The sequence below is a fragment of the Bos grunniens genome, chromosome 17 (assembly GCF_055505025.1).
Source record: "Bos grunniens cultivar Pamir isolate PY7600 chromosome 17, Bosgru_T2T1.0, whole genome shotgun sequence".
Lineage (NCBI taxonomy): Eukaryota > Metazoa > Chordata > Mammalia > Artiodactyla > Bovidae > Bos > Bos grunniens.
The window spans coordinates 65719530-65742942 of record NC_141181.1 but is presented as its reverse complement, the minus strand read 5'-3'; the positions used below and the strand labels follow the sequence as shown (position 1 = coordinate 65742942).

At 51.1% G+C, this 23413-nt stretch overlaps 1 protein-coding gene across 1 annotated transcript; it reads right to left on the bottom strand.

Moving 5' to 3' along the window:
- Positions 1 to 11531: 11531 nt before the first annotated feature.
- CRYBB2 (crystallin beta B2) lies at positions 11532 to 21145 on the bottom strand. The gene is made up of 5 exons (XM_086345995.1): positions 20614 to 21145; positions 17737 to 17855; positions 15085 to 15217; positions 13678 to 13820; positions 11532 to 11792 (listed from the first exon to the last, which is right to left on the bottom strand). The coding sequence occupies exons 1-5, from the start codon at positions 20665 to 20667 to the stop codon at positions 11624 to 11626; spliced, it is 618 nt and encodes a 205-aa protein (XP_086202121.1). The 5' UTR covers positions 20668 to 21145; the 3' UTR covers positions 11532 to 11623.
- Between the last annotated feature and the right edge of the window lie 2268 nt (positions 21146 to 23413).

Genomic DNA, 23413 nt, shown 5'->3' with positions numbered 1-23413 from the left:
GGCAACTGCATTTGTTTTCTGTTGCTGCATCTTGAATTGCTCCAGGACTTGGAGGCCTCAGATGATAAAAACATGTATTGTCTTGTAGTTTCTGTGGATCAGGGATTCAGGAGTGCCTTAGCTGGGTGGTTCTGACACAGGGTCTCTCTCGTGAAGTTGCCATTGGGATGTCAGCAGGCTGTAGTCATCAGAAGGCTGAATTGGGGCTGGAGGCCCTGCTCCCAGGAAGACCCACTCCCACAGCTGCTGGCTGGAGTCCTGAGGGGCTCACCACCTGTCTCTCCACAAGGCTGCTCAGGTGTCCTCACAACATGGCGGCCGGATCCCCAGAGCAATTATCCTCAGATGGGCAAGGAAGGAGGGCTCCGTCCTGGCCTTGGAAGTGACACCTGTCACTTTTGTCTTGTTCTGCTTGTTGGAAGCAAGTTAGGAGGTGCAGCCCACACGCAAGAGCTCCCCTTTAAAACATATTTATTTGAGGCTGGGTCTTTGCAGCTGCACTCGGGCTTTTCTCTAGCTGCAGAGAGCTAGGGCATGTGGGCTCAGAAGTTGCAGTGCATGGGGCTCAGCTGCCCCACAGCATGTGGGAATCTTTCTGGGCCAGGGCTCAAACTCGGGTCCCCTGCATTGGCAGGTGGATTCGAACCACTAGACCAGGGAAGTCCAAGAGCTCTACCTTTTGAAAAGAGTATCAAAGAGTGGATGCGTTTTTCACCAGCACAGGCACTGCCCTAGGGCACAACACTGGCCCCAGTTCTTTCCCTCTACCTGCATTCCTGCTCTTTCCCGGGGACCATGCAGATCTTTGGACTCAGTCTTGTGATGTTCTTGGATGAACAGAATGAGGCAGGAGGAACTGTATGCTGGTTCTGAGCCTGGACTCCAGGAGACTTCTCAGGTTCTGCTTCCCTTCTTGTGCTCCTGCCGTGGCCAGAAGATAAAGGTGTCCAAGCCATCCCACTGATGCCAGGAGAGGATGAGACCATCATGGGTAGAGCAGAATAGACCCCCAGTGGAGCCCAGCCAGGCTCAACCAACCCAAATTAGACATCTGGGCTAAATAAACACTGTTCCATGGTACTGAGATCTTGTGGTTGTTTGTTACATAGTATTTTAGTGGCTACCTGTACTTAACTGATTAAGTATGTGGGCTTGGGAATCAGCCAGTCTTGGGTTCATACATCAGGGCCACTACTCACCAGGTGTGTGGCCTTGGCCAAATCACTTCACTCTTTGGAGACTCAGTGACCTCATCTAGAAAATGGGACCATAATGCCACCTCCCAAATGGGACTTTTTGTGATGATTTAAATCGTGACTGCAGCCATGAAATTAAAAGACGCTTACTCCTTGGAAGGAAAGTTATGACCAACCTAGACAGCATATTGAAAAGCAGAGACATTACTTTGCTAACAAAGGTTTGTCTAGTCAAGGCTATGGTTTTTCCTGTGGTCATGTATGGATGTGAGAGTTGGACTGTGAAGAAGGCTGAGCGCTGAAGAATGGATGCTTTTGAACTGTGGTGTTGGAGAAGACTCTTGAGAGTCCCTTGGACTGCAAGGAGATCCAACCAGTCCATTCTGAAGGAGATCAGCCCTGGGATTTCTTTGGAAGGAATGATGCTAAAGCTGAAACTCCAGTACTTTGGCCACCTCATGTGAAGAGTTGACTCATTGGAAAAGACTCTGATTCTGGGAGGGATTGAGGGCAGGAGGAGAAGGGGACGACAGAGGATGAGATGGCTGGATGGCATCACGACTCGGTGGACATGAGTCTGGGTGAACTTCGGGAGTTGGTGATGGACAGGGAGGCCTGGCTTGCTGTGATTTATGGGGTTGCAAAGAGTCGGACATGACTGAGCGACTGAACTGAACTGAACTGAAATCGTGTCTATAAAGTGTTTCCAAATTGTGCTGCTGGAGAAGACTCTTGAGAGTCCCCTGGACAGCAAGGAGCTCAAACCAGTCAATCCTAAAGGAAATCAACCTTGAATATTCATTGGTAGGACCGATGCTAAAGCTGAAGCTCCAATCCTTTGGCCACCTGATGCAAAAAGCTGGCTCACTGGGAAAGACCCTGATGCTGGGAAAGACTGAGGACAGGAGAAGAGGATGAAAGACGATGAGATGGATGGATGGTATCACCAACTTAATGGACCTGAGTTTGCGCAAGCTCCAGGAGATAGTGAAGGACAAGGAAGCCTGGTGCGCTGAAGTTCATGGGGTATCAAAGAGTCGGGCATGACTTAGTGAATAAACAACAGCAAGGAAGAGCTTAGGCAGCGGCCAGCACAGCTGTGACTACTGTTAGCAAAATACTCTGGGCCCATTGTCCCAGCACTCGAGCACAGCCAAGGGCATGATCTGACTCTCCAGCTCAGGCACCCGCTGTAGCTCCTTGGCCCCACATTCCCCAGTGTGAGCTCAAGACTTCCTTCCTCCTCCTCCCGTGCTCACCAGCCGCTTGCCATCACTCTCTTACCCAACGGCCAGGACTAATGCCTGCTGCACATTCTGGATCCAGAACTCCAACCCTGCCCCTCCAATGAGCTTCCCTCAACACCAGGCCACCTCGTTGTCCTTGCTCAGCTCCAGTGCGCCTGCCGGCCAGTCCTGAAACTCCTGGGCCATACAGGAGGTAACGGCACAGGCTCTGGAATCAACCATATTGGGCTCTGAGTTCCAGAGTGAACTCTGGGTGACCTGGAGAAGTGACTACACCTCTCTCTGCTCTATTTCATTTGCAAAGTGGGGATTATCAGGATACTAACCTTAGAGGTAGCTGTGGGGATTATATCCTTTCAGATATGCAAATCATGTCCCTACAACTGGCATATTTCAAGTGTAAATACTAGTAGCTAACTTTTCAAATTATGATTTTCTTTGGATATATGCTCTGGAGTGGGATTGCAGGATCATACGGTATTTTTTGTTTTTTAAGGAACCTTCATACTGTTCTCCATAGTGGCTGCACCAATTTACATTCCCACCAGCAGTATAGGAGGGGCCCCTTCTCTCTACACTCTGTCTAGCATTTATTATGCGTAGACTTTTTGTTGATGGCCATTCTGACTGGTGTGATGTGAAGGATACACGCAGCCCAATGTTCACAGCAGCATTATTCACAACAGCCAAGATGTGAAAGCCTAAATGTCTATCAACAGAGGAACGGATAAAGAAGAGGTGGTACAGATAAGCAATGGGATACTACTCAGCCATGAGAAGAATGAAATAATGCATCTGCAGCAATACGGATGGACCTAGAGACCATCACACTAAGTGAGCTCAGAGAAAGACGGATATCCTATGGTATCACTTATATGTGCGATCTTAAAAACCCGAGACAAATGAACTTATATACAAATCAGAAACAGAACCACAGACATAAAAAGAACAAACCTATGGTTACCAAAGGGAAAGAGTAGGGGAGGGACAAATTAGGAGTTTTGAGGGTTAACATATACATACTACTATATATGAAATAGATAACCAACAAGGACCCACTGTATAGCACAGAGAACTATACTCAAAATTTTGTAATAACCTACAACAGAAAAATATTCAAAAAAGAACACATATATTTATATATATATATACACACACATACACACACACATAAATATGAAAGACTGAGTCACTTTGAGTATACCTGAAGCTAACTGTGAGCCAACTATACTTCAGTAGAAACAACAGTCAGCTAACGATTACTGTCCGTAACAGTGGCTTCTCCGCCTGTGAATGAAGGGCTAGATTTGCCTGTGCGCAGTCAGGACACTGACATTGGAGGCAGATGCTGAAGGGCTCTGCCGAGCAGGGGCAGGGGCCCCCAAGACAGAAGTCCGGCCCAGCCACGGCACAGTGCCCACTCTGCTCTGCCGCCCCCGGGCACCCACTCTCTAATGGATTTTCTCCTCTGCGCTCCGTTTCCTTTTGTATATTTTAAACCCCACTTCTTGGCTCCCAGCCCCAGGCAGCTAGAGGGAAACAATTTGAGGGGGAAATTCCTTTAACTGTGAAGACGCAATGCAAACCAGGTCAACTCTGCAAGATGAAAGCCCAGCGGTGGGAATCACAGAGGGGTGGCCTTCTGGGGGAGCAGGGGGAGGCTTTCAACCTCCCCTTCCTTTATGATCTTTTCTGAAGAGCTTGTTTTGATTCTGTGGTTGCCATGATACAGGAGCGTCAGGTGGCGTTTCTGAGAGGCCACGTGGAGGACTCTTTATATCAGTTCCACTGTGCGGCAAGAACACAGAGGGTGGCCAAGCTACAGGTCTAGGCTGGGGGTGAGTGAGGGAAGGCGGAGAGGGGCATCCAGGGATCTCAGGAGGAGGCAGGAGGGCCCTGGAGATCTACAATAACAGCCACAGGGAGCCAATGCAGGGGCGCTGCCTGAAGAACGTCCATTCATTCTGACATGCTGTGCGATCTACAGAAAGATTCTCTACCTCTCTGAGCCTCAGTCTCTTTGTCTGTCCAAAAGGAAAATAACACGTGCCCGAACAACCTTGTGAGGGTGACAAAACGGAAGTGATGAAAACAAAAGCGGATCTTTGCTGAGTTGTCTATTATAGAGCATGCATCATCTCATGCAATCTTTATGACACCTCGTTTTATGGATGAGAGAGGAGAGACCCAGAGAAGTTGACTGACTTGTCTAAAGCCACACAGCCTGGAGGAGGAAGCTGTTACATAACTCCATGCACACTTTGTCCTAAGCTCAGTTTACAACACCATGAAATTTCAAACACTTACATGACACTACCCTGCTCCAAGAGCTTCACCAATTATTAATTCACATTAATTAATATATCAATCATTCACAACACCCCTGTAAGGTAGGTACTGCTATTATGCCTATTTTTATGAATAAGGAAATGAGGTTTATTTAGGCTCAGTTGCAGTGTTCTTGCTCTCAGCACAAAGAGTCGTAGGGCCACTCCAAGAGAGGTTAATGCAGCTTAGTTTATAGTAAACCAGATCAGAAGAACATAGATCGATACCCATCAATACTGGATGGGATGAGTGACTTGTATTATGTCTGTACCACAGCACATTCCCTACCTGTTAAGAAGCATGGTATAAACCTGCTACCTGTTAACATCGTGAATAAGTCCCAGAAGCATGATATTGAGAGGTGAGTTTAAGTCATGAAAGCATACAGTGAATATAATGTTTATGTCAAGTCTGGAAACTAGACTAAGCATAGTGTATGAATAGTCCCATGGGGAGTAAAAGTCAAAAAATAAATCAGGATACAGTGGTCACCTTAAGGCAAAAGCAGGAAGGGGACGGACTCAGGAGGACACTGCTGCACCATATCGTGTGCGTGGTCAGTCACTCAGTCGTGTCCAGCTCTTTGCAGTTCCAAGGACCTACGTAGTGCATCAAGCTCCTCTGTCCATGGAATTTTCCAGGCAAGAATACTGGAGTGGGTTGCCATTTCCTTCTCCAGGGGATCTTCGCCACCCAGGGATTGAACCCACGTCTCCTGCATCGTAGGCAGACTCTTTATTGACTGAGCCACCAGGGAAGCCCACTGTACCGTATTAATAACATTTAATTTCTTATTTTAAAATGTCAGAAGAAACAAACAAATGTGCTTTGAAAAGTTTAACGGCCCTGGACCACATGGAACACCGCAAGCAGATGGGAGAATGCCTAAGGGCCCCTCACAGGGAGTGGGTGCACTGATGTTTCCCTCCATCCTTCACCCCACCCCAACAAGGCAGGCAGCTGCCCTCTCTTGTCGGTCCAGTCTCTCCGTTTTCCCCAGCTTCACACCAGCCAGAGAAGTGCTCTCTACTGCCAATCGAGGACCAAGCCACTCCCTTGCTCAGAGCCCCTCAGGGCCCTCCAAGGGCCATCTAGGGGAAGTCTGAAGGGCTGCCTCCAAAACCTTGGAAGACGGTCAACTCCCTCCTCCCCTCTTGTCATGGTTGAGTGTCTGTTCACAACTCACTTGTAAAATCGAAGGTAAACTTCAGCCCTTTTCATTCAAAACCAGATCACAGTCACCTTTTGTTTGGATAAAACAAAAGGACGCAATGGCCCTGTCCTCTCATTTAGGCCTCAGATCTCCCTCTGTTTCATCTGTACCTCTTGCCCTCTCTACTCTCCTCCCCGCAAGGCTTCAAGACCAAAAGACGGTAGGCAGCAAACACACCCCAGATTCCTTCCACTGCCTCTTCCCAGAATCACCAGAAAGATGCAAGAAGGTTGAGGTGTGTGTGCGTGTGCACGCGGACACAGGTGCCCACACACGGTACACATTAAAAAATAAAACTCTAAAATTCTTTTCCTGTTTATGACTCCATATCTGTTTTTAATAGAGTTGCTATGTACAATATATGTCAGATATATATCTATGTACATATGAAATGCCAAGACATTTTTGCGTACGTATTTTAGACACCCAAGGCTTTCTGCTTGCCAGTAACAAAGCCCCTGCCTCCAGACCTCAGTTTTCCCATCTGTGACGTGGCAGACTTGCTGCCCCCACCCCCCACTTGCAGCTGACAGTTTATCTGAATTTATCTCATACACGGCAAGGAGAAAACACCTACTGTGCATGCTCCTGCTGCTGCTAAGTCGCTCAGTCGTGTCTGACCCTGTGCGACCCCCTGGACTGCAGCCCACCAGGCTCCTCCGTCCGTGGGGTTTTCCAGGCAAGAGCACTGGGGTGGGAGCTGCTGCCGGCTCCCTACTGTGCATAGTTTATCCTAACTGCTGCCCTCCCTGTCTGCACCCTGGCCTGAAATCCCATCCTCTATGACCTCACCCACTGTCCTCTTTAAAAATAAACTTGCCCATCCCCCAGAATAAGGATCCCTAGTTCTCAGCGTGGGGGTCTGCACCCCAGGAGATGGTTGGCTGTTTGGAGTCACAACTCGAGGGTGTTACTGACGTCTACTGGACAGAGGCCAGCAGCGCAGCAAACAACTTGTAACGCACAGGACGGGCCCACGCTCAGCCGCTCAGTCTTGTCCGACTCCTTGTGGCCCCCAGACTCTGGCCCATCGCACTCCTCTAACAATGGAATTTTCCAGGCAAGAATACCAGAATGAGGTACCATTTCCTACTCCAGGAGATCTTCCCAACCCAGGGATTGAACCTGCATCTTCTGCATTGGCAAGCAGATTCATTATGACAGAGCCACCTGAGAAGGCCCCAGTCGGTCCCAGGACCCACATCAGGAGAGCTAAGGTTCAGAGGCCTGCCCTAGACTGAAAGCAATGGTTGAATATTTTTTTTATACTCTCTAGACTGGCGGGTCCCCAGTCTCCAGGGTCCCTGATGATCTGAGGTGGAGCTGCTGTAACCATAACACAAATAAAGAACAATAAATGTAATGCACTTGAATCATCCTGAAACCATCCCCCCCCCGCCCAGTCAATGGAAAAACTGTATTCCATGAAACCAGTCCCTGGTGCCAGAAAGGTTAGGGACTGCTGCTCTAGAACCGGAAGTTTAAAAGAGACAAACACCTTTGTTCCTGAGCAGCTAGACACTGGGCTCTGAATCTGAACTCTTCGCTTCAGAGGACCTGTCGCTGAACAAGTCACATGCACTCTGTTTTCAGATAAGAACATTAAGGCCACAGAGCTGTGAAGAGGCAGGGCTCGATCTCACCCTCTGATGGGTTCTGGAGTCTGTGCTCTGGAAGGACTCGTGGGGGATGGTCACCACTTCAAGGAGGAGGGGAAGGAGGGATCCTTCCCAGTTCAGGGAGCAAGACGAGCTTTGCACCCCGTTGCTTGACCTTCCCAGACTGCCAGTCTTCACCTGGACATGACCAGTTTTAAGGAGGTTGTCTTCTTGGCCACACCTGATCTCTGGGCTGGGCCACCCATTCATTCCTTCCTCCTTCCTTCATGCATTCAATATTTATCAAGCCTCAACTGTGTGCGGGCTCTTGAATATAGAATGCAAATCCGACCTCCTCCCTGCTCTTAGGGGAGACTTCAGTCTAAGATGGAATGAAATGAAGTAAGGAATAAAAGAAAGGTAAAACCACACCGTGCTTAGGCCTTCGTTAGACAGATGAGGGACTTTCCCAGCAGCACAGAGAATAAGAATCTGCCTGCCAAAGCAGGGGACATGGGTTCGATCCCTGGCCTGGGAAGATCCCACAGGCCATGGAGCAATTAAGCGTGTGAGCCACAGCTACTAAAGCCCACCTCTTGAGCCTGGGCTCCTCAACAAGAGAAGCCACTGCGGTAAGAAGCCCGTACACCATAACAAACAGTAATCCCTGCTCACTACAAGGAGAGAAAGCCCACGCAGGGCAACAAAACCCAGCGCAGCCAAAAATAAATAATTTTTTTAATTAAAAAAAAAAAAAAACACCAGACTAGCTCTGAAAGCTTTTGTGAGTCATGATTAGGGTCTTTATCTGGAGGGCGACAGGGGGCCATGGCAGGTTTAAGCAGGAGAATGTCACAATTGGGGCTGCATTTTTGAGTGGATTCCCTCTGCTGTGTAGAGATGGGGGTGACCGGGCAGAAGGAACGCAGAGGGACCTGTGAGGAGGCTGTTGGGATTATGTGAACAGGAGAGGATGCGCTTGGATCCGGGAATTAGTGAGTAGTGGGTGCTGCTGCTGCTGCTGCTAAGCCACTTCAGTCGTGTCCGACTCTGTGCGACCCCATAGACGGCAGCCACCAGGCTCCCCCGTCCCTGGGATTCTCCAGGCAAGAACACTGGAGTGGGTTGCATTTAACAGAAATTCAAGAGGTCAAAGGGTGATGGAAATTCAGGAGACCAACCCTGGGACATCACATACCTGTTTCGTTTCTAGCATCTCCTCAGGGCAGCTCTGCCAAAGCTTCCTGATGCCCAAGTCCGAAGCCCATCAACTCCCCTCTTCCCTACGGGACCAAACTTTTGCTTTTAGGAGGACATTGCTGCGGCTCTGAGGTGGGCCTGACCTCCAGCCCAGGTTCCCGGCACCTCCTGTCCAGAGTAGCCCTGTGAAACGCCGCCCAGCCCCGTCAGCTGGCATCAAAGGCCCCAGTGAGGAGGAGGCATGGGAAGGGCTATTTTAGGCTCCTTATTTTTAAAGCAGGAGTCAGGGCGCTCCTCCCCTTAGCATCTCCAGGACTGGAAGCTTCCATGGGCACCCCCGACCTCCCACCAGCCCAACACGAGAGAGAGACAGGAATGGCTGCAGGGCTGCACAGTGACCACGGGCAGTCAGAAAAGGGTCCCTCAGAATGGCTGGTGAGGGGTTCGGAGCATGGAGGTTCAAAGGCAGCCAGAGTCCTGGGTTCCGACACCAGCTTTTTCACTTTCTCTTGCTTTTAAGAGTGGCCTTGGGCAAGTCATTCCCTCCGCTGGGACACTCAGTTACTCCTCTGTAAAACAGGAACCACCCACCTGACCTGTAACAACCTGTAGCTGCCCTGCACACTGTTTCCAATCAGAGCTCGGGGTGGGGTGGGGTGGGGGGCAGCCCTGAGGACGATGCTCTGTTGCCACCTTGTGGCTGAAAGGGGAAGTGTCGCCTGGAGGCCGGAACGGAGAAGCCGCGTGGGCTCTGAGAGGATAAAGGGAGAGGTCCTCGCGGAAGGAGGGGGAGGGTGGGGGACAGCGCACAGCCCCCCTGTGACAGACGGACGAAGAGGGGGAGGAGGGTGAAGGGAAAGGCAGGGATAGAATGGGGAGATAGAGATAAAGGGAAAAAAGGAAAAAAACAGAGAGTTAAAAGACAAAGATGGAGAAAGAAGCAGAGGCACCAGCAAAAATAAATACAGGTCCCAAGAGAAATACAAGAGAGGGAGAGATAGGGACTTGCCTGGTGGCCCAGTGGCTAAGACCCTATTTCCAAATAAAGTCGCATTCTGAGGTATCGGGGGTTAAGGCTTCAACATATGAACTTTGAGGGAGGAAAACAATTCAACTCATAATCACCACCATGATTCACACCATAACCACCACCACCACCAGCTACTTCCATCCCCCGGGAGAGGAACCTGTCTGCGGCAGGGGCTGTGCCTGCCTGCCTTTGTAGCCCCTACTCTGCCCATTCCGGGAACAAAACAGGTACTCGGTGACTGCTGGGTGAAGACCGAATGAACAAATCGAAGCCGGCAACATTTATGAGTTCCCACCTTCGTGGTAATTAATCTCTTTAGCTCATTCAATAGGGTTTCCCATTTTTCTAGATTTGAGGAAATGATTTTATATGGAGATATAAAGGGGCAGGCTTATCTAAAATGTCCTTGAAGAAGAAGGATGATTTAGGGCAAAGGGTAGGACAGAACTGAGCACGCACACACACATATGCACATGCACACTGCAAGATTTATTACACAGCAATGGCTATTAACATAACACCGTAAGAACAGAGATGCACAAACAGAATAGGAACAGGAGAAAAAGAGCCATAAACAGATCCCCTGTATATGTGACGATTTACTACGGAACAGAGAGGCAGCTTTGTGCCACAGTGAGGGGGAAATGGACTTCTCAATAAATTACTCCAGGACAACAGTGATCCAAAGCGGGGGAAAAAGAGATCAAAAATGAACAATTAGGCCCCTGCCACATACTATACACAAAAATCAACTCCAGGACAACTGAGAGCTTAAATGAGAAAACTTTAAAACCTGTAGGGAAAAACTTTGGAGAATATATTCATGACAAATGGGGCAAGAATTTCTTAAAGAAGACACGGCAGGCATGGCAGATACAAACCATAAAGGTGCAGACCGATGTTAAATCACATCAAAATTTAAAACTACACATCAAAAGACAGCAAAGACAAAGGAAAAAGAAGCTGCTCTCTGGGAGCGGGTATTCGTACTACAGAAGACCAACCAGTGTTTAACATTTATATAGACGATGCCTGGATTATCTCGTCATTCTTGCTATAACCCTGTTAGGGAGACACTATTTTCCCCCTGTTTTTCCAAGTAGGAAGGCTCTGAGGTCCCATGACTGGGCAGGGCTCCAGAACAGCCAAGTGAATCCAGACTCATAAGATGCAGGAACCCAGCCCTCAGCTGCTACACTAAGTGACCACCCCAACCAGGGCATGAACAAAGGGACCACAGAACACACACACACAGAGACGGGTCTCCGTGACCTCTCTCCGGGATGGGGGTGGGCGTTACAGGGTTTGGGGCTCCTCTGGGCAGATTTAAATAAACTCCCAGGTTCAAGGTGATAAGGCAACTCTGTGGGAACAGCAGGCAGTGGGTACCTTTTTAGGGTCCGGAGCAACTATCACGTGCCCTGAATGACTGTGCTTGGCAACCACACAAGGACGACTCAGAGGTCAGCCAAGCCGGTCACTGGGGGGGCAAAGGGGGCCGTAAGTCAGGTGAAGAAGCAGAGGCTCAGAGAGGCTGGACAGTGTGCCCCAGGTCACAGAGCTAAGCAGCTCTGAGCTGAGAAGTCTCGGTGAGGCTGTCCCACCCCTCACCCCGTCACTTTCTGGATCTCTTGTCGTTCTGTGTCTGCCTTACACACACACGCATGCACGCACGCCGCACCCGGGCTTCCACAGGCGATAAAAAGACGCTGCCTCAGGTAAGTTGCAAGTCACACTTTATTCACTCTCCAGGATGTCTGGTGGGATGCTGGGCAGAGGCCAGCCCCTGGGAAGGAGGCAAGGGAGGGGCACTAGCTGGAGGGGTGGAAGGCGCCCCGCTGGTGCCACTGCATGTCCCGGATGCGGCGCACGGACTGCACCTGGGGCTGGGGGGCCCCAAAGTCACCGCTGTCCTTGTAATCGCCCTTCTCCAGCAGGTACTGCAGCCCGCGGTAGCCGGGGTACTGGTAGCCGACCCACCTGCAGGGCCAGAGGTTGGGGGAGGGCACGTGGGGAAACAGGAGACGCAGATGGAGAGAGAGACGAGGGGGATGGCTCAGCCACTAGGAAGGGTGGGCCTCCCAATCATCCCACACTGCCTGGGTGTTGAGCAGAGCACCACCACCCTTCCCGGGTCCAGCCTCTGCTTTCTTCCTCCCCTTGACGCGGAGCTCGCTACCTCTAGAAGCAACTATTTTTTAAAGATTTTTTTTTAAGTGGACCATTTTTTTAAAGTCCTTACTGAATTTGTTATAATACTGCTTCTGTTTTATGTTTCTGTTTTTTGGCCCTGAGGCCTATGGTATCTTAGCGCCCTGATCACACATCAAACCCATCCCCCCAGCACCGGAAGACTAAGTCCTAACCACTGGACCCCAGGGAAACTCCCAGATGCAGGCCTGGCACTGGGATCAGAGGGAGCGGTGATCTCAAGCTCACCTAAGCTTAGGGTAAGACAGGCCTCCTGCCCAATCCCCAGCAAGGGCAAAGGGCAGCAGCAAAGGTCCCAGGACCCCTCCGGGATCCTGCCACCATTTGAAGCCATCACCATTTAGGGGGTCACTCACTGGGCACCTGACAACTGTTACAGTCTTCTCCCCAGGAGGCATCACACAGGCCTGGCCCCCACGAACCTGCCTGGCCAGCCCCTGTGGACACCTCCAGCTCTGCCTCTCACACTCACTCCAGCCACTGTGTCTCTGCAGCCCAACCACTCTGTCCCCTGCAGAGCCCAGGGGACTCACCAGGCTCCTCCCACCACAGGACGCTTGCACATGCCATTCTGGCTGGGGCATCCTTCCTTCTCTTTACCTCTACAGTTCCTGCTTTCTTGAGACCTCAGCTCAAGAGCCCCTTCTTTAAGGAAGGAGACTAGATTTGCATGGATTCCTAATTACGAACAGTTGCCTCCAACCAGACCTTTAGCTACACAAGACCGAGGCCAGGTCTCTTTAACCTACCTTGAATTACTGATCACCTATCATGGTGTCTGGCATATGACATCACTTGACAAATTGAACCAATGGGATGAGTAAGTGACCGGGCTCAGGAATACAGAACTGTGCACACTCTAAGCGTTTGACAAGCCCCAGAAAGCCAGTATATACTGGGAAACTAGTGCTCTTGGGGCGGAAAAAAAAGTTTTGTTTATAACACTTTCCAATCTCTGTGGTGTACATAGGTCTACAATGGCTTATTTCAAGTTACCAATGATTAAACAACTGGCTCATGGTAAATTCTGAAAAGTTAAGTCAGCTTTTGCAAGCTGGTACAAGCTGGCTCAGGCAAACCACTGCCCGAAGTCCATCTTCAGATTCCCCATAGAATCCACGTTTTTCACAGTGAGAAATTCCCCAATGCTGGTGACTGAGGTTTACGTGCCGAAGAAATTTAATTTGGTGGAGAACCTCCTATTTCCAACCTCAGGAATGCATGCAGAGAAAGGCCAGCATGTGCTGCGCTTCCTGTCTCTCTCAGCTCTGTAAAGACCCCTCGATTCATTCCTAGCCTTCTGATCTCCCCCCACCCCGCCGCCTCTGCCTTACCCTGCCCCCACCCAACATTTACTATCCTGCTCTTCAGAGTTGAGGTTAAGGCCATGATTTCTCTCTTTCAAAAGCAAGGTGTTGCCCAAAAGGCAGGTCAGGATGAAACAGGGACTGAAAGCCACATGCAGGCGTCTGATGATTTCAATGCCCATTTTCCAATGGGAAGGCAGGGGTCGGGAATGTACAAGACCCCCAGAGCTCAGGGCAGAGCAGGGCTCGGCAGCTCGGAGCCTGGGCCGCTGGGGCAGGGCGAGCTCGGGGCAGAGCAGGGCTCGGCAGCTCGGAGCCTGGGCCCCTGGGGCAGGGCGTGTACTCACGTGCCGCTCTGCACACGCACGGAAGACACCTTCTCCTGGTAGCCGTGGGCGTGGAAGCTGGGCACGTCATCGTCTATCACCTCCATCTTCTTCCCCGTGAAGTTGGGGTTCTCATACAGGGTGATCTTATGCTCCTGGCTGTCCTGTGGATGGGGAGCGGGGGAGTGGGAGTGTGGGTGAGGGCACCCAGGGTGCCCTGGAGTTGGGACCAGCACACTCCACCTGCAGCCGTCTGCCCGAGACCCCTACCACTCAAGTGTCGATGCCATTGGCCAGCCACAGTGGTCATTCTACTGGGCTACCTTCATGTAGCATTAACTCAGCTTCTACTTTGGGGAGTACTTGACTCTGAAATGGCATTTTTCCCTCCCACAGCCTCAACTCCCCTTTTTAAAAATAAATGGTAGCCATGATACATACATATGCATAGGCATATCGTGCCTCTAGTAGACACAATATTTTGGCTTTCCTTCACCTCCACATACCTTCCCATTCTCCTGTTCCTCTGACATTCTTCCTCTCCGTCTAGCATTCTTTCTTTAAGCTACTCTTGGCTCAGACAGTAAAGAATCTGCCCACAATGCAGGAGACCCAGGGTCGATCCCTGGGTCGGGTCAATCCCCCGGAGAAGGGAATGGCTACCCACTCCAGTATGCTTGCCCGGAGAATTCCATGGACAGAGGAGCCTGGTGGGCCACAGTCCATGGGGATCCCAAAGAGTCAGACACAACTGAGTGCTATTTGGCAGATGAAAAAACTGAGCCTCAGAGAAAGTGACTTGGCCAAGGTCACATGCACAGCCAGAAGGACTAGAGTCAGCAGAGGAACTCAGGTCTGTAGAATGCTAAGTCCAGTGTTGTTTGATTTGGCATCAAGCAGGGGGAAGTAGGCTGGGCTGGGAGGTTTGCAAGTGTAACTGAGCAACACTGGTCCTTAGCCCTCGCAGACCACACACCAGTAAGAATCAGGATCCGAGAAGCTCTGAATGGTCACAAGGGCATGAGCTATGAACAAGAATAAGCTATCTTCTCCTCCACCCCCAAACCCAGAATTTCTCTGAGTATTTACAGCAGCAATCATTAGGGAGCAATTGCTCTGTGACAGGAGTTGCATAGACCTGAAGAGCACTGTCCACATAGACTAGAATGTGAATGGCACCCCATGGAGCATTTTGAATGAAGCCTGAAGCCCCTGAAGTTGTGCACTGTGGCCACGCTCAGGCTACGCCGTTGATACTAATATCCCCACTTTGCAGATGCAGAAACTGAGGCTCAGGGAGGTGAAGTGACTTATGCAAGGCCACACAGCTGGGGGCATGATGCCAGGGGGGAAGGCTCCTTCCTAGTCCCTAGACCTCTGGCTCTAAGCAGGGCAAAGAGAGGAAGACGATGAGGGACGGGGGCTCACCACTTTGATGGGCCTCAGGGAGCTGAGCGAGTCCGTCCTCCGACTGCTGGTCCACGAGTCCCAGCGTGGGTACTCACCCTTCTCAAACACGAACTGCTCCCCTTTGCAGTTGGCCTGCTCATAGCCCACCCAGCTGCAGTAGAGACACAGAGACAACAGGTCAGGCTTACTCCAGACTTCCTCTGGTGGGACCCTGGCTCCTCCCTCAGGCTCCAGAGTTCACAGTTTCCCAGCTCATCACAATGAGCAGCAGCCTCATCTAAACCGAAGCACAGTGAATCCAAGGGCAGCGTCACCTCAGTTATTCAAAACCCAGCACCATGCTGGCTTCAATCATCTGGAACACAGTCAAGAAATACAAAGGAAGCCTAAAAGATGACCTAGCAACAAGCACAGATGTTCAGAATCCATGTCCTGGGGCCAGTGGTATACTGGTGAATTAACAAGGAGCTCTCAAAAACAAAACAAATCCAGCTTGCCAGTTTCCATGGACGTGGCCGATTTCAAGCCCTACATGTGATATCACTGCACACGGAGCTGGGAACAAATGTGCCCTGTTGGCTTTCACCACTGAGAACAGGCTCCAGAACATCACTGCTTCTCAAGCTCACACACCTTGTTCATACCCATTCTCTCTGGATCTTTTCCTCTTTTGTTCTTGATGATGGTCTCTGGACTCATTTTGTACAGACAGAACACCAACAGTCTTAGATCCACTAGGAGAGAAATAGTACCTTAAAAGGAAGGACTGCCTGCCAACAGGGCATGGCTAATAGAGGAAAGGGCATAGTCAGAAAAAGGCGGCATGGTTTCATGATGCCTGGTGTTTGGGGGCAGTTCATCACAGAGGCTAACAATCCAGCCTGACACAGTAACTGCTGTTCAGGACAGCGATCTAAGTCCTTAAGAGAAAAGGAGATGGTGTTTCTTGCTGCTTTTAGAAGAGTATGCCTGCCCTCTTGATCTAGCAATTCTGCTTTAGGTCACGTGTCCTTAGAAAACATTTGTCAAGAGCTTGCAGACATATGGGTAAGAATGTTCATCATGTTGTTGTTTATAATATCAAGTAATAGAAACAACTTACACAGCCAATCGGCAGGGCCTGGTCGAGGAAACTGGGTAATATTCTGTAATGTGATGTTAAAAAGGCATGAAAAATAATGAGCTAGAACACAGGGTCTCAAATTTAACCGGACAGAAACATCACTAGGTGGGTTTGTGCAATGCAGATTCCTGGGCTCCAGACCCAAGAGTCTGATTCAATGGGGCAGGGAGGGGGCCCAAGAACATGCACTTCAAAGCCTCCCTCTTCTGTGACTGAGGCAGATTTAGCTCTAAACAGCTCTTTCAAAAACATAGACATAAAATGCTCCTTAATGACACAGAAAGAATTTGAGATATCTTGCAAAGTTTTCAAAATGAGTTATAAAACAGTTTGTAAAGCATGATCTGACTTCTGATTAAATGTATTTCTAATATATATTTGGTGAAACACATACAGAGAAAAATCTAAGTATATACAAACAAAAGTCAAAATCTTAATGGTTACTTCTGAGTAGTAAGATTAGAGTCATATGGGGTTTTTTGCACTAAGCCATTTCTCCTTAATGTTAAACAATGAACAATAAAAATATCAAAGATAAATTTTTAAAAAGAAAGCAGAGAAGTGTAAAGTCTATTTGAGAAATTCTGCCATCCAAATACTAAAAAAAGAAAATCAGATGTGGTTCTTCAATGGTCTAAACCTCAGCTGTCCATGAAGACATGGTCCTAGGCAGGCTGGTGTCCTGAGTGCGTCAGGTTGGTGGGGCTGGGTGGGGCCGTTCCTTTGGCTGTGTCGTCCACCAGAGACTCTGATTCAAGCAGGGCCACCACTCTCTGCAGAATGCCCTGTGAACCCTGAGGTGTGGGGCGGGTCACTCAGGACCCACACCAGACTCACTGACCCGCTGGCTGGGTGTCACTGGTGGCCACCTGATTCCGGAGGCTCTTGCAAAGAAGGAACCACTGGGGAACCACAAAGACAGGACCCTGAAGGCTGTGCTCAACTATGTGACCTGAGCATGACTCTGTCCGACCAGACCAGTCACCCCCCCTTCTTTCTTGGGTATGGGGTCCCAAGCCTGCTGGCCCCCAAATGTGTCAGCGAGTCTACTAAGACCAAGTTATCATCAGGAACAGGGAAGGGAGGGATGGACGCAGAGCTGGGACATCCAGCTTTAGACCTCCCAGCAGAGTGAGGACAGTCCCAGAGTCAGAGACTGGCAGCTCTGCCAAAGTCCATGGGAGTCACCGTGTCCATCTCCCTGCCTCAAGGAAGTGGCTGACCTGGGTGTCAGGCTTTTCACACGGGCTCCGTCGCATCATCCCCAGGAGGACACAGTCAGACTTGTCCTACAGAGGAGGAAACTGAGACCCAGAGAGGGAAGCTCCTGGTTCAACGGCACAGAAGTGGTGGAACCAGGGTTTGAAACCGAGCTCTCTGTCTGACTTCAGAACTCAAGCTCTCTCCGAAGGCTGCCAAGACCCCAAATCCTGGTCCCCTGATCGCACAGTCTAGCAGCTCAGGACAGATCCCTCCAGCTCCACAGTGCGGCCGCCTTGCCCGGTAGCCCCTGACCGATGAGGCCCTCACCCCGCCCAGGTACATACGGTCCAGCCTGCACCAGGACGGAGCCCGCCTTCTCCACGCCAGTCTCCTTCAGGTTGGGGCAGGGCCCGTTGAGCTCATGCGAGTGACCCTGGAAGTTCTCCTGCTCAAAGATGATGATCTGCAACAGGAGAGAATCAGACCCTCATCATGACGGGGAAGAGGGAAGACAGGGCAGTGGGGTGGGGAGAGGACTCAGAGAGCCTCGACGGATGCTGAAGGGTTCTGTGCTTGGAAATCACGAAGCAAACATAGAGTCCGATAGTCCCAGCTCCAGTGACCGGCTGTGAGACCTTGAGGCAGCATTTCACCTCTCTGAGCCTCAATTTCCCCGTCTGTAAAATGGGAAATAAAGCCAGAACCTACCTCATGGGGTTGTTGGAAGGATTCAGAGGAGCATAGTGGTTAGTATACCATATTTGCTCTGTGTGTGGGAGGGGTAATCATATTAACTGAGGGACATGCTGTAAGGATCCCGAGTGGGTGGGTGGCAGAGCTGAACCTGTAGCCCAGGCCTGTCTGATGCGGTCTCCATCGGAGCACTGTTCTGGTGCCACTGGTCTGTGGGCCACAGTAGGAATAGCAAGATGCTAGGTAAGCCATGCTGCTCAAGCTTCTCCTGCCCTTGTCAGTACCACCCTGCACCCACACTTCACCCGTAAAACTACGCACACCCATGCCCTTTTCTTAAGCCCTCATAGGTTCTGAGCTTTCCTCTCCCTCGGGATACCTCTTAAGAAGACTTTACCCCGCTTGCCTCATCTGGTCCTCTCATCAGCTCAGGGACAGGCTGGCAGAATCCCCATCAGGAAAAATGAAGCTCGGCAAAATGATAAGACTGCCCGCAGCTTCATAGCCAGTGCTAACTGGGAAGCAGGTGGGGATAGGGGGCAGCTGCCACCTTTTATGATTGCAAAGAGAACTCAGGGTCAGATGTACTTCCCCTGGGAGCTGCCTCTGGCTGAAGAGCTGGGCTCAGGGCAGCAGGCTCCCAGGAAGGGCAGCTGGAGAATCTACGTGCTCAGCACTGGCTGGGTCAACATGGCCCTCTCTCCCAGGCCGGGGATTAGCCACACAAAGCAGACAAAGCCAAGGGAGGGAGGCCCAGCAGGGCTCAGATTCCATGGGCTCAATTCAGGGTTGATGCTCACTGACTCGACCACGGATGGGTCAGGAGATCTGAGCTCCAGTATCTCCTCTGCTGCATCCAGCTGTGCAACCTGAGGAAGCCACACGATCGCTCTGAGCCTCAGCTGCCCAGACTGTGAAATGGGGAATCATGCCGACTTTGTAGGCAGAGAAGAATCCAGAACATGAGAGTCGAGGACTAGTGTGTTATGACCACCCTGGCCTGGGAGACAAGGGTTGCAGGCTAAGGAGGGTGAAGAAGGACAGCCTCCCCATGGATCTGAAAGGCCTCAGAGAGCCCAAGAGCTCAGTATTATTATTGTCGTTGCTATTTATGCACAGATGGATGCTAAAATTTTATGTATTACCTAATCCTTTCAACTTGCACTTTCCAATTCAGCAACCACTAGATGTATATTGAACATACGCAACGAGTCTGAATTAAAATGTGCTGTTAGTTTCAAATACACATCAAATGTTGAAGATTTAGTATGAAAAAAAAAATGTAACAGTCCTCTAATAATTTCTCTACTGCCTATACATTGGGATATACTGGGCTTAGTAAAATATCCGGAAGTTAACTTCCCTTGTTTCTTTTTACTTTGGTAACATGGCTACTTGTTGTTCAGTCACTAAGTCGTGGCTGACTCTTTCGTGACCCCATGGACTGTAGTCCACCAGGGTCCTCCGTCCATGGCATTCTCCAGGCAAGAATACCAGAGTGGGTTGCCATTTCCTTCTCCAGGGGCTCTTCCCAACCCAGGGATCAAACCTGGGTCTCTATCACTGTCTGGCGGATTCTTTGCCACTGAGCCACCTGGGAAGCCCAACATGGCTACCAGGAAGCATTAAACTCCGTCAGTGGCTCCCATTTGAAGTCGACTGGATGGCTGCTCCAAGCTTCAACCCCCTGGCCTTCTTGTGCTCAAGCTCATCCAGCCCGCTCCGACTCCTGGCCCTCTGCACTCGCCATGCTCTCTGCCTGGAACTCTCTCCCCTACCCCACTCCCTGATTTTCAATACTTCCTTACCTGACCTGGGCTTTTGCTCCAATGTCACCTCCTCTGAGGAGGCCTCCCTGACCTTAGCTAATATGTTCCTTGTTCACCCAGACTCTGAAGAACCCTACTTTTTTTGCTTCTTCCTAACACTTCTCATTACTTGAAGTTATGTATTTACTCGTTTATTTATCTGTCTTCTAGAAAGTAAGCCCCTTCGGGGGCAGAATGGAGCAAGCTGAGTCCAAAGTCAGACAAAAAAGCAGTTCCAGGATGGAATCCATGCCTGGGGCCCCCGAAGCAGAGGGGGCTGAGCCTGTTTCTTTGCCTCTTCACAGACACCTTAGGCCTTGAGTCCAACTCTCCCCATTTTTAGGAGGACCTGAGGCTCAGAGAGGTCAAGTGACTGGTCCAGGTCACAGAGCAGGTGTGGAGTCTGGAAGCCCACCCCTCCACCCATTCACAAGCCCCCTCTTAGACTGGGCTGAGGGTTCACCCCAGCTTTGGGGACCCCCTTGGGCAATGGGGTGCAGGGTAAGTCAGAGAAAATTGAGTCTCCAGAGTCAGAAATATGCTGGCTATGGGCTGGGAAGGGGCCTTTTGAATCAGCACCCTCCTCCACTGTGCAAGCTGGGGAGAATGTGGCCCAGAGAGAGGGACCCCAGAAAAGGAGCCACCAAACCCAATTTATAGAAGGGAAACCGAGTCTTAAGAGACTCTGTTTGCCACCCTGTGCCCTGACGTGGTACCCACCTTGGGGTTGAGGGGCTGCGGCTTGCCCGCTTGGGTCTGGTGATCTGAGGCCATGGCGGGCTGTTCCGTGCAGGAGTGACCTGGAAGGCATGGGGGACACAGCAGTGAGGACCCCTCAGGCCCTCGGCTCCCTCACTGCGGGGCCCGAGGCCCGTCACTCCAGCCCCACATCCTATTCTGTGCCTCCCGCCTGGTTTCAGGTTCTCCGAGGGCAGAGAGGACGGCCAGCGTCTGCCTGAACGTTCACTAGCTCTGCTTCTCTGTGTCCAGGCCGGCTCCAAAGTGGGACAAAGAAATGAGGTCTACTAAAAAATAAAGCGAGAAACTAGAACGTGACTGGGGACCCGCGTGGCCCCAGACAATTAATGCTACTACACCTCAATTGCTTATACATCAATCAATATTATGCAGAAATTCTTGAGTAAAAGAAAACAGCATGGGCAGAGGAAACTCATGCCCTGGCCATGCTTGGCCAGGTTGTAGTTCCCAATCTACAATCTCACAAAGTTCCCGGACTCCCTGTCCCTCACCCTCAGCTTCCTCCTTGACTCCCTCCCCACCACCCGGAATCCAGAAAGCTCCTCTCCACCACTGTTCCACCCCCCACGACTAGTACACACGTATATTACGGAGCTCAGGCTACAAGAAAGCAAAAACATGAGTATCACACAACTTCAGACATGTATCAGCAGCAGCAGAATTTCTTAATGACTGAGAACATCAGAAAAGTATGAACAGCGGTCAAGTCTCTCCTCCCTTCCCGCAGGAGGGGCAGAGAACACAGCCTGCGTCTTCCCAGTGAGGAGGGGAGACTGTTCCCTTCTCCAGAGGTAACACCTGGCTTCCAGAAGCTCCTTCCACACCACAGCCCAGGCCAAGATGTTCTCCCAAAAGAGGACATTCAGCTAAACGGCTTGAGAGCCAAACCAGCCCTTCTCCCCTAGGAAGCCAGCCCTCTGGGTCTGTCCCTGTGCCCAAGGCCCCACATTACTGCCCCCCACCATTGGCGCCCTCAGACTAAAGGTTAAGCTCAGTTGGTTCAGCTCGGGAACTGCCTCTGCCACTTATCAGCATCAACCCCTGAGAAGTGCTTCCCCTCTGTGCCTCAGTTTCCTACTCTGTAAAATGGGGATGGGATGGCGGCTGGTCACGTCTACGGACAGCTTGGGACGATCCAAGTACAGAACAGAGAAAACCACAAGCACTCGACAGCGCCTGGAACCCGCTCAGCGCTCAGTACACAGCGGCGAGTACGGCTTTACTAGAGTCCCTTCCAGCCAGCTTCAGTCACCTGTGGTGGGAGCTTCCCGAGACGTGCGGCCGCTTCCTGCCCCACGGCAGGACACAAAGCAGGTGTCCCGCCGATGTTTGTGGGTGTGCAGAGAACTGACTCACCGCCCTAGACGTGAAGCTGAACCTTCCATGGGTTTATTCCTTCCACTCACAAACCCTCAGTCATATTCTTCTCTGCTGGCAAAACGAAGATGCTGACGGACCGTTTAGCATCAGTAAAGAGCATCGCCAAAGTACACGCTCCATGCCAGGCACCGCGCTGGACCACTCACCTACATTGTATCCGAGCCCCACGACAAAGGAGGTTTTAGGACCCCGGCCCCTCTCCCCATTGAACAGAAAAGAAAACTGAGGCTCAGCACCTTGAGGTCTTGGCCCCAAAGTCACCTGGTCAGAAAGCACTAGCCTCTGGATTTGAACCCAGGTCTCCCACCTTTTCCATCAGGGAGCAGGATGAGAGCAAAAGGCAAGACGAGCAAGAGAGCCATTCTTACCAGTGACACCAGCCCCTGAGAGTGCCCGTGGAGCCTGCCAGCGGGAGGTGACATTTATACCTTCCCCAGAAGTGCCCGTGCCAAGACGGGTGACCGCTGCGTCCCCGTGGAACGCGCGGGGAGAATGCAGGATTAAGCCCACACCAAAGGCCGGGTCAGCAAATGCCCACAGACATTGTGTCTCTGCACAATAATGTCATTAGCTTTCAGATTCGGCTGCGCCAGGGTGGTCAGGCGGTCGAGCAAGAACATGCCCGCTTTGCATGCATCAGCCATCCAGCTGCCAGGCCCAGGGGCATGCTGGGTTCACTGGTGTGGTCAGTTGAGCCCTGGGGGAGGCAGACAGAGGCAAATCTCAGTGACCCTGGTAGGAAAAAAAAAGAACAAAAAACCAAGGACAGGAAGGTAGTTTGGCAGGGTCCAGCACCCACCCATCCATCCATTCAACAAATATTTATCAGGCGTGGATTTGGTGCCAAGCTCTGCCCGAGGGGGCAGTGTCAGGCAGGGGACCTATCCGGGCCTGGACCATCCAGAAAGGCTCTGGGGGAGAGTCGAAGTCCTCAGAGATGGGGGGAAATGAGCCTGGGAAGCCAGGTTAGGAGGACAGCTTGAAGCAGAAGGGGACTGGGCACAACACACTGTCGTGGTATTTCAAGAAGACCTGCAAACAGGTTAATGCATCTCCAGGGTGCCTGCGATGGGCAGGGCCTGGGCTGGGCAGCCGGGGTGAGCAGAGGGCTGGCCAAGCCAGGTTGAGGAGAGGGAATGCCACCCTGAGGCCCTTGACTCTCCCGCACCCGCTGTTCCTCAGTGGGGTGCCCTCAGGATCCTTGACCCCCATGGTTTAGAGAAGGCTCTCAATCCCCTCTGCCAGTCCCGTCACTGCCCCATGGGCACTTGGCCTTAACTGGCATGCACACCCTCTTTGTAGACAGTCTGTGTCCTGACCGAATCCAAGGTCAGGCAGGAGAGAGGGGATACCAGCAGGGCTTGGAGACTGGGTTGGAGTG